This window comes from Dendrobium catenatum, unplaced genomic scaffold (assembly GCF_001605985.2).
Source record: "Dendrobium catenatum unplaced genomic scaffold, ASM160598v2 fragScaff_scaffold_459, whole genome shotgun sequence".
In the NCBI taxonomy this organism is placed as follows: domain Eukaryota; kingdom Viridiplantae; phylum Streptophyta; class Magnoliopsida; order Asparagales; family Orchidaceae; genus Dendrobium; species Dendrobium catenatum.
In genome coordinates this window covers 1,271,567-1,283,970 of record NW_021318921.1, presented here as the reverse complement: position 1 = coordinate 1,283,970, position 12,404 = coordinate 1,271,567, and the positions used below count along the sequence as shown (strand labels likewise).

The 12,404-nt window shown below is 39.4% G+C and overlaps 1 protein-coding gene across 1 annotated transcript; it reads right to left on the bottom strand.

The window, feature by feature from the left end:
• Window positions 1-8,406: 8,406 nt before the first annotated feature.
• LOC110112603 (FCS-Like Zinc finger 5-like) lies at window positions 8,407-10,587 on the bottom strand. The gene is made up of 2 exons (XM_020844891.2): window positions 10,047-10,587; window positions 8,407-8,743 (listed from the first exon to the last, which is right to left on the bottom strand). The coding sequence occupies exons 1-2, from the start codon at window positions 10,547-10,549 to the stop codon at window positions 8,611-8,613; spliced, it is 636 nt and encodes a 211-aa protein (XP_020700550.2). The 5' UTR covers window positions 10,550-10,587; the 3' UTR covers window positions 8,407-8,610.
• Window positions 10,588-12,404: the final 1,817 nt, after the last annotated feature.

Here is a 12,404-nt window from a genome sequence, read left to right as displayed (position 1 = left end):
GATGATCCAAGTTTTAATTTTTGAAAGTTTCCAATTCAAATATAACTCGAAATTAGTGCATAATCATAGTGATTTTTAATGACATATCAAAAACATATTTATTTGATGTGTTTTTTTTTATAGATTTTTATTTTATTTTTAAAATAAATCTTCTTTTTTTAAATATTAAAATTATTTTAAATTATTAGATGTTTTTATATGATTCATATCATGATTATTCAATAAATTTTAACTGACTATCAAATTATCTAAACACCCTCCATTTTTCTCCTCTAACGCTTATGACCTTACAACATAAGTGTTCGCGTGTTGCTGTTGTTATTAATGTTGTTGTATTTTTAAAGTGTTTTTATAAATAATTATTATTGACAATTATTATGATCCAGAGGCAGCCACAACAACGTCCTAGCCACCGACACCACCCACTGGTTGCCTACACAAATGACCACCACCACCTACATAAAAATAAAAATAACAAAGATATTTTTTATTTAACAAATACATTTTATTTTAAATCAAAATAAAATAAAATAAAAGATGCTCTATCAAATATCCAGCTGAAGAATAGGATGCACAATCCCCTAAAAAGCGTGTAAGAAGGATAAACCAATAAGATGCCCTACCACTCCTTATTGCCTTATTGACTATTCTCGGTGTAACTGAGTTAAGTCGGCTTGTGGATCAGCTCTGAGTCGACCCAATAAATGGCTTGTGAGCAGAGTTCAATGAGCCTAATGAGCCAATCTTGAGCAACACTGACTCGACTTATTACTCGCTGAGTTGACTCGTTAAAATTATAGTATAAAATAATTTAAGATAATCTTATGTCAAGAATTTTAGGTACAAAATTATTAAAAAATGTTTAAAATTTATATTTGTTGCGTCCAGGAGTATTCGCGGCGGTAGAAATATTATATTTTACGTCTTAGCATTGTTACGAAGATCTGGCACGCAGCATGATAAGGAAGAGGGTCTAGCATTTATGAGACACCAAGATTTTTACGTGGAAAACCCTGCTAAAAGGGGAAAACACGGGGCCTAGCCAGTTTGAACGAATCCACTAGTATTTTGCAGTCGATTACAAATGAGGCCTTCCTTGAGAGAAGGCCTAGCTTGATGTACATCTTATGGAGTACATTACATGATGTAAATACAAAGAGCTATTATTGACGATTCGCTTTGTTAGAAGGACTGTAGTCGGCGTGCTAACGTAGGTCAGGAGGACCATAGTCACTGGCGGCGAAGACTGTAGTCGGCGGCAACGTAAGTCAGGAGGACCGTAATCGGGGCGACGGAGGTCGGAAGGACTGTAGTCGGCGGCCATAAGTCAGAGACCTATCAACGGTGCGACGATGTCGAAAAGACTGTAGTCGGGGCGACATGATCAGGAGGACCGTAGTCGGCTGGCGACGGAGGTCGGAAGGACTGTAGCTCAACACGAAGATCAGTAGGACAACATCAGGTAGAGAGTCCAGCAATGGAAAGAAATGCATCTTCGCATAGACGTCCAGCAAGTCCGATAAGCCGGTAGAAGTCCGCGTCGGGTGGAGACTTGGCGAAGTGTGAAGGTCCGACGTTGGGTAGAAGTCAACGTCTTTGGTGGCAGAGGAGAACTCCGGCTTCACTTGGGCGGAGTTTCGGCCGTGAGGAGGGAACTCTCTTGTAATTGGGAGGATTTCGCATCACGTGGAGTTGTGCAGAATTCCTGCGTTTCCTGAAAATCCGGCAGAGTTCCGGCGTCTTCAGGCAGCAGGAAGAGCTTCCGGCGGTGGTCCGAGGAGGTGAGGAATCTCCTTTTCCCCTTTCCTCCTTCTCTTCTCTTCTTCTTCTCTCTCTTCACTTCCCCCCCTGGTGTAGAATTGAGGGCTTCTATTTATGTTTTTTCTGGAGTGACAGCCCGTAAATAGGCGTGAGATCAAGGGCGAATTGGGAGTGATTCCGAATGGACGGCCGATATCGAATCCTTCGATCATGCAGCCGTTCGTTGGACATTTGAGGCCTTAATGATTTCGGATTTGATGATCTTGGGCTCGTTGGATTCGTCTCGTCGAGCCGTTTCGATTCGAGTATAGCTGCTCAAAATCGGAGACCGTTTGGTAACTCAAATTGCGGTTTGAACCTCCCAACAGCGCTTTGAACCATGATTCGGACTCATTTGGGCTCAGATTGGATTGATCATTGTGTCGTTGTGGTTCGTATTTCCAAGACGCTCGGTTTGACTATAAATTGCTGAAATCGGAGTTCATATGCTCCTGAAATTATTTTCGGAAGTTTCCAATTTGATTTTTGCATCGAGATTAGTGCCCGATCAAGATAATTTTTTGAGGATGTATCAGTTGCCCCCTATTTCGACGTCGAAGCTCCAGGAGTCCGAAAATATGTGTCACAATTTCGGAGAATTTTTCCGAGTGACCCAGGATTGATCTGGCTTGTAGAATCCCGAACCTCTCCGAAATGTCAAATTGAGTCGGGACGTCGAAAAACGGTCCCTGGGGACTTAAAAACGTCGATTTGGACTTTTCGGGACGAAATTCGGGCCCGGAATGGACGGGCAGCCGAACCGGCCGAACCGGCCGGCCGGCCGCCGCCGCTCCGCGCGGAACCGCCCGCGCGCTGTCCACGCGTCGCTGGGCTGGACCGCGCCGCGCCTGGGTGCGCCCAGCGCCTGGGCTGGTGCGCCTGCGGCTGGGCTGGCTGCGCCCGGTGTTGCGCGGCCTGTGTCTGGGCCCCGCTGCTGCGCTGCCGCGGCAGCGCTGCCGCCCCGCGCCACGGCCGCCTTCCGCGTGGCTTGGCACGCTGCTGGCGCTGCTGGCATGCGATCCGCGTGAAGAGTCCGCGGATCGGCGCGATTTTCGTGAGTCGGTTCGCTGCCACCGACTTAGGTGGGGCCCACTCGTGTAAAGAGGCCGTTTTTTTGCTATTTTTGGGTCCAAAAAATTCCGAAAAAATCTCAAAAAATTCTGAAAAATTCAGAAAATTTAGAAAATTTGGATTTTCGAAAATTGCAATTACCTTCCCCTTCTTGCTTCAAACTATAAATAGGCCCCTAGGCCTTTAGAAACTTGCACCTTTTCTTTCTTTCTCCCCCGGTTTACTGGCGATAGACTAGGGATTTCTTCCTCCCCTCTTGTTTACTGGCGATAGAAACCTACGGGATTTCCTCCCCTTCGGTTTACTGGCGATAGAACCTACGGGATTCTTCCTCCCCCTCCGGTTTACTGGCGATGGACGATCGAGTTGAAGCCGTTAGTAATCAACGATCGAGTGTGGAGCCAAAGGGGAGAGTTCGAGAATGCGTTGCAAATAGCATTTCAAGCGAGAAGCCGATGGCGAGTAGCAGTCTGCCGACGAGGAGAAGTCTGACGACAGAGAGAAGTCCGACGTCGGGTAGAAGTCCGCTGACGAGCAGAAGTCTGACGACATAGAGAAGTCCGACGTCGGGTAGAAGTCCGCTGACGAGCAGAAGTCTGACGACAGGGAGAATTACGACGTCGGGTAGGAGTCCGCTAACGAGCAGAAGTCCGACGTCGGGTAGAAGTTCAACATCGGGTAGAAGACCGACGAAGATTCATCGACGAGCAAGAGTCTAACGACGAGTAGGAGTCGCGACGAGCAGAAGTCGATGACGAGTAGGAGTCCGCTGACGAGCAGAAGTCCGATGTCGGGTAGAAGTTTCAACGTCGGGTAGACGACCGACGAATATTCGTCGACGAGCAGAAGTCCGACGAAGAGTAGGAGTCCGCTGACGAGCAGAAGTCCGACGACGAGTAGGAGTCCGCTGACGAGCAGAAGTCCCACGAGTAGGAGTCCGCTGACGAGCAGAAGTCCGACGACGAGTAGGAGTCCCTGACGAGCAGAAGTCGATTCGGTAGAAGTTCAACGTCGGGTAGACGACCGACGAATATTCGTCGACGAGCAGAAAGTCGCGAGAAGAGTAGGAGTCCGCTGAGAGCAGAAGTCCGACGACGAGTAGGAGTCCGCTGACGAGCAGAAGTCCAACGACGAGTAGGAGTCTCGCTGACGAGCAGAAGTCCGACGACGAGTAGGAGTCCCGCTAACGAGCAGAAGTCGATGTCGGGTAGAAGTTCACCGTCGGGTAGCGACCGACGAATATTCATCGACGGCCAGAATCCGACGACGAGTAGAAGTCCAACGTCGGGTGGAAGACCGACGAGAATTCGTCGACAAGCAGAAGTTTCGACGATGATAGGAGTCCGCTGATGAGCAAGTCCGACGCAGCAGGGAGAAGTCCGATGTCGGGTAGAAGTTTACGTCGGGAAGAAGACCGACGAAGTTCGTCGACGATGCAGAAAGTCCGACGTCGGTAGAAGTTTGCTGACGAGCAGAAGTCCGACATCGGTAGAAGTTTAACGGCTGGGTGGAGACCGACGGAATTCGTCGACGAGCAAAGTTAAAGAAGTCTGCAAGGCAAAAATTCCAACAACAAGAGGAAATTCAACATCGGGTAAAAATTTAACTTTATGAAGAAGTTAAATGGAAGTCCTTGACGTCAATCTGGCGACGTTAACCAAGGATGTAAGAACAATACAATGTTGTATGTTAGAGCATTTGCTCGACGATGTTAACCGATATTGGATCCACCAATGATGTAAGATCTATATGATTTTTGCATGTCAGAGCCTTTGCTTGAACAACGTTAACCTGTATGGAAGAGTCGGGAGAATCCCGCAAGGATGTAAGACCTTTCCGAGTTGATATCGGAGCTTTGCTCGCACGACGTTAACCTGTGTGGAAGAGGTCGGGGAATCCCCATGATGTGAAGACCTTTCCGAGGTTGTATGTCGGAGCCTTTGCTCGACGACATTAACCTGTGTGGAAAGAGGTGGGAGAATCCGCCAAGGATGTAAGACCTTTCCGAGGTTGTATGTCGGAGCCTTTGCTCGACGACATTAACTCTGTGTGAAGAGTTGGGAGATCCACAAGGATGTGAGACCTATCGATTTATTTTTCACTTCACTTCACGGCTAAGATGCCACAGAAGCCTAAATAAATCTGCTAATTACTAGATTATTAAATACTAAATATAATGATTCACTAAACACCACTAATTATAGTGATTAATTAAGCACTAAGATGACATTCTTTGTGTTTTTTTTTTAATGACACCCACTTGATGAAATTAAAATTAGTAGATGCCTCTTTCAAGCAGCATCTCTCGGCAATGCTGTTGGAAGCAATAAAATAAAATAATACAAAATTGTCCTAAATTTATTTATTTTTAATTTTTAATCTTTTAATCTCTCTCATTAAAAAAAAACGGGAAATTATAATTATAATAAATTTATAATATTTAATTTATTTTAAAAATATTTAAATTATGTTTTAATCAAATTTTAGATAAATAATTAAATATCATCATTTAATTTTTTTTCTAAGAAAATACTCACTTCTTCTCAAAACTATTATTATGATTTAGATTGTACGAAGCTGATAAAAAATTCTTCAGGAAAAAAAACATTTAATTTTAAATATATTTATATAAAAAATTATTTCTTTGTTCTAAAGATAAATTTTTAATCTTTCAAAGATTCAAGATTCAGTTACATAGAGAAAAATCTCTCATATTTGTATGTGAATAATAAAATTAAAATTGAATTAAATAATTTTAAATAAGCAAATGCTAGTTTTAAATAAAATTATATTTTATATGCGATAAATTGGTATATTTGTATGAAATATTTTATATAAATTAAATGCTCAATTTGAAAAAGTTTTATGAAGAGATAAAAAATCTAATTAAATATTATATTTACTCATTTTGTATGAAATTAACTAATTATCAACAGCCATTCAATGCATTTTTATTTTAAATATGTACCTACTATGATAGAAGTGTAGTATTACTTAATTAAAAATGGGCTTGAATATATGAGAATCAATGAACCCTAATCCTTGACTTATGCCAATAATTTTCTTACTATTTCATAAAGCAGCTTCCTAGTACAAAAAAATTAATTTTGAACTAAAAAACTGATTTAAAAAGCAATAAAAAAGTCGTCCCAAACGAATCTTAATCCTTGATTATCTGATGTTGCAATCTAATTAAGATTTCATTTGATATTGTTTTCTTACTGCTTTTTAAAGCAGTTTTTTAGCACCAAAATTTTTAGTTCAAAAATTTGTGTACTAAAAAACTATTTTAAAAAACAGTAAAAAGTTGTCGAAGCAAAGAGTAACATCAAAGCTATGGAATAAAAAAACTTACAACTTCAAATGTATTATGTATTGTATATAATTGAACCGAAAGTGCATAGCTAAGGCTTCGTTTGGGACGGCTTTATTACTGTTACATAAATCAGCTTTCTAGTACAAAAATTTTAATTTTTGTACTAGAAAACTGATTTAAGAAGCATAAAGAAAGTCGTCCCAAACGAAGCCTAAGTCTCTATGATTCTTTAAACTAAGGTCCACTCAATAATACACTAAACAATAGAGCCGTGATATCTTAACATTACAAAGATGAAGCAACAATGTAAGAAAATGATAATATAGACAAGGCATGCAAGGCAATATATATAAAATTGTTAGCTTAATCACCTCTTAATCAATAGTGCTATCACATGTAAGAAGAGTAATTAATTATTAAATCTTGCACTAATTGAAATTTTTGACGTTAAGAGTTGAATAAAATTCTTACTATTTAGGTGAAATTTGATTATGTCAACTTTCTCATTTAAAAAAAGTGGAGACTTCCAAAATAGAGTAGGGTGAGCTTTTCAAAACCCATAACAATGCTTTTTATTTTATTTTATTTTACTATTTTTTAACAAAACTTAAGATCGAACGCAATGAGTAGGGGAATATATGAGTCGAGTCGAGCTTGAGTCACCGCGGCTTGATCTTGAATAATAAACTGAGTTCAAGCTTAAGCTCAAGTTTAATTCTACGACTTTGAGTCGACTTAAGCTATCTAATTTATAATTAAAGTAATTATTATAATAAAATAGTAATAAAAGAGTAATTATAAAAAAATAAAAAATCAATTGATATGTGAAAGTAAGATATAGTTTTCAAATATTTTTGATAAATTTGTGCTTAAACTCCTATATATAAATATATTTTAAATCTATATTATATTACTATTTATCAAACAAACCAACTCACAAGTTAAGGAGAAATTATTGCGTGCTATCACCGAACGCCATCCGGAGAGAAATCAGGACTCGCCACTTCACCTTTTTGCTATGTACCGGCGCTGTACCTCTGTGTATCATGTGACATGGTGCATGATGATCAGCCTTCAGACGGTCCGATGACCATACGTAATGATTTCTCCAAGTTAAGAGTTCAGTCGAAACTGACTTAAACTTTCGAATCATCTATTTAGCCGAGCTCAAGCCAACTCATGAGTTGGCCTAAAGCAATATATTATAAGATTGTGTTAGGGCTATCAAAAACAAAATATTCATGATATCTATACGTGCATGCAATCATCCAAACACAATATCCATGATTTAATTTAATAAAAATTTTAACTAAAAATTTACTTTAAAAATAATAAGCCCCAAATAAAACCTTAATTTGAGATTAAAAAAAATACAATATCGCCCACCCACAAATTATAAAATACTTTAAACTTTATAAAAGTGGTAGTACTAAGAGAAAAATTAAAAAATAAAAAATAAAATCAGAAATCCATATCACCATACGTTGCACCCAACATTTTTTAGAAAAACGAAGTGCCAGCATATCAAGATTCTTTTATAGGATGTTAGTGGACGGTATAGTGTTACTTATCAAAAGATTCTATTTAAAGTAAAAACAGTCCCCCTCAACTTTTTATCTCTCCTACTTGTTCTTTGTGTGGTTCTCTCTCTCTCTCCTAAAGCATACAAACAACAATATCTCCAGAAAATAGTGGCCACAATCAGGAATAATTATTAGGTCCGGACACCTGACGTAGCTCTACATCCGAATATCAATAACATATCGCCACGTACTCTTACTCTTTATAGCGCGGCCCGAAGAATCAACTCAGACCGGAACCCAGTATTGCTATGTTCGGTTTTTGCTCGGTATTGTTCGGTATTGCTTGACAATAACGAGAAATACCGCTCTGTCAAGACCAATACCTATCAATACCGAATAATACCGAGCATAACCTAGCAAAATCGGGGTATTGCTAGGTATTGATAAGTATTGCTCGGTATTGGTCTTGACAGATTGATATTTCTCGTTATTGCCGACCAATACCGAGCAATACCTAGCAATACTCCGGTCTGCACAAATCAGCCGATACATAGCAATATCTGGTCCAAGTCGTTGGGTCGCGCCGTAAAGAATAAGAGCACGTGGCGACATGTTATTGGTGTCTGGATGTAGAGCTACGTCAGGCGTCCGGACCTAATAATTATTCCACAATCACAGAGAATTGAAAGGGGAATCTCAGCTAACGGAACTTCCACCTCAACTCCAAATTCTCATTAGAGAGAAAACAAAATAGCTTAGAGAGAGGGATTGGAAACTCATTAGTAGCCAGTGAAGCTTAACAGAAATATAATAGTCTAGATTCTTGCATGCTTTAACAATTGCCTCACACGCTCGCACTTACAAATAGCATATAGGAAGGTCTATGTAGTTCTCTTCTTCTCAGGCGGCGGCCACTGTTTCGCCGGGGCCGGAGGGCTCTGACAAAGTGGTGGTCGCCGGAGCTTTCTTCATCCTGTCCTCCTGGTTCATTAGCTGCTGCCGGCACTCCAAGCTACAGAAAGCAATCTCACCCCTAAGGAAGACAGCACAGAGGATCATATAAATAATCGAGCATAATTATATTAAGAAATATAAAATTCTTATATATAATTGATTAATCGATATTTTTATATATGATTAATTTATATTTTAATTTTTATCCATCTAAAATTACTCAAAATCTACAAAATTCCTCATGACTTAAAAGATGTGAGGACGGTAACCAAATTTATTTTCTATTTTAGAATAATATGGCAGAATGACTTATTTGCCGGTCAACAGACAGCTCATTAGCTGCGGGACTAAGGAAATTTAAAAAAAAAACAAATTTTTACATATTATCTATTTTTATGATTATAAAAAAACCTGTTAAAAATATTTTTCAAATAATTAATTTATTCACAAAAACAATTTTAAAACTTGAGTTTTGGGTATAATATCTCTGTTCCAGGGTTGGAAACTGAAAGAACGTTTGAATCTTTTTGAGCGAATATGTATTTATAAAATAAAGATTGATTTGTATCTTCGGATCTTCCAACTCTCAAGTGAAGAAATATCGTAAAATCAATAAAAAAACTGAAATGATTTGAAAGGAAAGGGTAATAAATTATCAGCGAAATTTTGGAAAAAAAATTTTAAAAAAGAATTTGCATCTTCTTCTAACGAAAAATCATACAAACGAAGATAAGCACCAAAAATAACGATAAAAAACAGCGATTCTCTAAAATTACGGTTATAAAAGATTATTGGATGATATTCTCACTTTCGATCATGAATCCGATAACCAGAAAAAAATTTGATTACGAAACAGAAACAGAACAAATCTCTCGATCTGAAAAAAACATCACGCTATTCTACGGGGGATGTTAACTTGTTATATTTCGGTTTAAAAAAATTTTGAGAGAATCAAAACTGAAATCTATTTTATATGACAGCTTAAATCTCATAAATGACGAGTTATAATAAATCCTGAATGAAATCAATAACAAAGTTGATAATAAGTTTGTCAAAATAGCAGTATTAATGTCACTAAAATTCCCATTAGCATGATTTGAAGAAAATCTTCCTAAACCCTACTTAAAATAGGATACAGAACAGCCCTAAACTAAGAAACAAATACAGAGTAAATCAATCGACAAGACACCAAGAAACCAGATAAAAAAAAGGCTTAAACTAATTAAGGACGGACGCAGGTCGCTTGATCTCTTGCTGAGAGCTTTGGCTATCGATTAAGAAGCTTTGGGATTGAAGATTATGTATGAGAGATGTGTGTGAGTTTGACTTAATTTGCTAAAAAATCTCACAAAAAAATTAAGGACGGGATGTCCTGAGAATACCTATACATGAAGATGTCGCGGCCTAGATTGAGGCTGTGCTTGCAGAGACCACAGGACCTGAGAAACGGCGCCGTTTCAACCGCTGCCGCAAAATCAGCGGAGTTCCTCCGCGGTCCTTGGGGCTGGATCATCGTGGCGGCAGCCGAAGCCCACTTATAGTTTCTCTGCCTACACTCAACCGGAAAATCACCTGGCCACCACGGCTGCTTCGATTCAAGATGTTGAAGCTGCTGATGCGGATTGATGGCGACCGTCGCCGGAATATTTTCATCGGACAAGAGCGGAGAATCGTCGGCCAGTTCTAAATCGGCGGCGAACTTCGTCATACTGATGGTTCGACTCATCGGAGGTCGCGGCCTCTTACCGAGCAACATTTCCGGCAGCTCTTCACTCTTCAGACAGAGAGACAGAGCTGAGTGGGGTACAAGTGGGTTTGCAAGTAGCTCGGAGGGAGCGAAAGATAAAGTGAGGGAAACGGGATCTGGGCCGTCGGTTTGAATCATGGCATCCGATGTACCCACGTCAGCATTTTTATTATATAGCTTTTTTTCCCGATATTTATTTCTGCATCAATTTAGTTCGGATACGGTATAGTGAGATTAACAAAATTCATTTATATTTAATATTATAATCTCCCGTGACTACAAAAATAAAATAAAATCTTAATAATACTTCCTAATCTTTTATTTATATGATTGAGAATGCTTCATCAGATGTTATATCTAAAAAGACATGTGAACTATTTAAAATGCATATATATCTACCTTAGGAGAAATTATTTTATGTAGAGATTGAATGTAGAATGTCATCCGAAGATCAAACAAAATTCACCACATTAGCAATACCTAACAGAGTTCTTGCACAATGGCAAGAAAGACGAACGGGAAAGAAGATCTTGTCCAAAGACAAGACGATGACGTGAACCAGGAAACAGAGAATAGCAGAGGGAAATAGGCAAATACAAATAAGTAAATACAATAAAATGTATTATTAACTAAGTAAATAATCTGACGTGTACATGTGTGCTAAGAGCCACCTTCAAATTAATCATTCGATGAACGAATGGTTAATTTGGATCGAAGTAGATTGTGTCTAGTGACGGGAAGAGGATTTGTTAGAACATCGGCTACTTGATCTGTTGAACTAATATGATGAATTTTAATAGGCCCTTGCTTGATATGATTGCTGATGAAATGATAATCGATTTCAATATGCTTCGTCCGAGCATGAAAAACTGGATTGTGAGCGAGAGCAATGGCGGAGGTGTTATCACAATAAATCGGTGTAGGATTGTGTTGTGGTAGATTGAATTCTTCAAGTAGTCGACGAAGCCACAAGATATCCGAAGTAGCGGAAGATAAGGAACGATATTCAGCTTCCGTCGAAGATTTTGCAACAGTTACCTGTTTCTTGACGGACCAAGAGATTAAATTAGTTCCAAGAAAAGTATAGAAACCGGTAACCGACTTCCGATCAGCAGAATCAGAAGCCCAATCCGCATCCGTATATGTTCAAAGATCTAAGTGTCCGGATTGGATAGGAAGTCCGTAACTGAGCGTGCCTTTGATGATCTTAAGAGACGCTTGAGATCTTGAAAATTTCGGTCTGTTGGAGTGTGCATATGCTGACAGATGTGATTGGTTGCAAACGCTATATCCGGTCGTGTAATCGATAAATACTGGAGTGAGCCAGCAAGCTTACGGTAGTAGGTAGGATTCGAATAAGCGTGATCGTCTACGTGCTTCTTCTGTTTCATGCAGAGAGGAGTTGCCGAAGGTTTACAATCGGTAAAACTTGCAAGGGAAAGCAATTCACGTGCATAATGCTGTTGATGTAAAAAATATCCAGTTGAGGTTTTGATAACCTGGATGCCGAGAAACAACGCAACATCTCCAAGTTGTTTTAGGCAAAATTCTGACTGTAGCTACTGCAGAACATGTTTAATCCTAGCCTCATCATTCCCTGTTATCAAAATATCATCCACATAGATAAGTATGAACAAGCGAATATTATTGTGATGAAAAAGAAGTAGAGAAGGATCGGCTTTGCTAAAAACAAAGCCGAGAGAGTTAAGAAATGTGGTGAATTTCTGAAACCACTGTCGCGGAGACTGTTTTAGACCGTAGATGGACTTGTGCAATTTGCAAACGTGTTGCGGATGTTGAGAATCAACAAACCCAATGGGTTGCTTCATGTAGACTTCATCGGAGAGATCACCATGGAGAAACGCATTTGACACATCAAGTTGATTTACCGACCAATTATGATGCAATGCGACAGTAAGCAAAATGCGTATGGTGACCATTTTGGCGACGGGACTGAACGTCTCGGTGTAGTTGACCCCAAATTCTTGCGAAC

Coding starts and splice junctions, on each gene's coding strand:
- LOC110112603 (XM_020844891.2), bottom strand. CDS start 10,549: ATGATTCAAACCGACGGCCCAGATCCCGTTTCCCTCACTTTATCTTTC. Junction 8,744..10,046: donor CGCGACATCTTCATGTATAG/GTATTCTCAGGA, acceptor TGTCTTCCTTAG/GGGTGAGATTGCTTTCTGTA.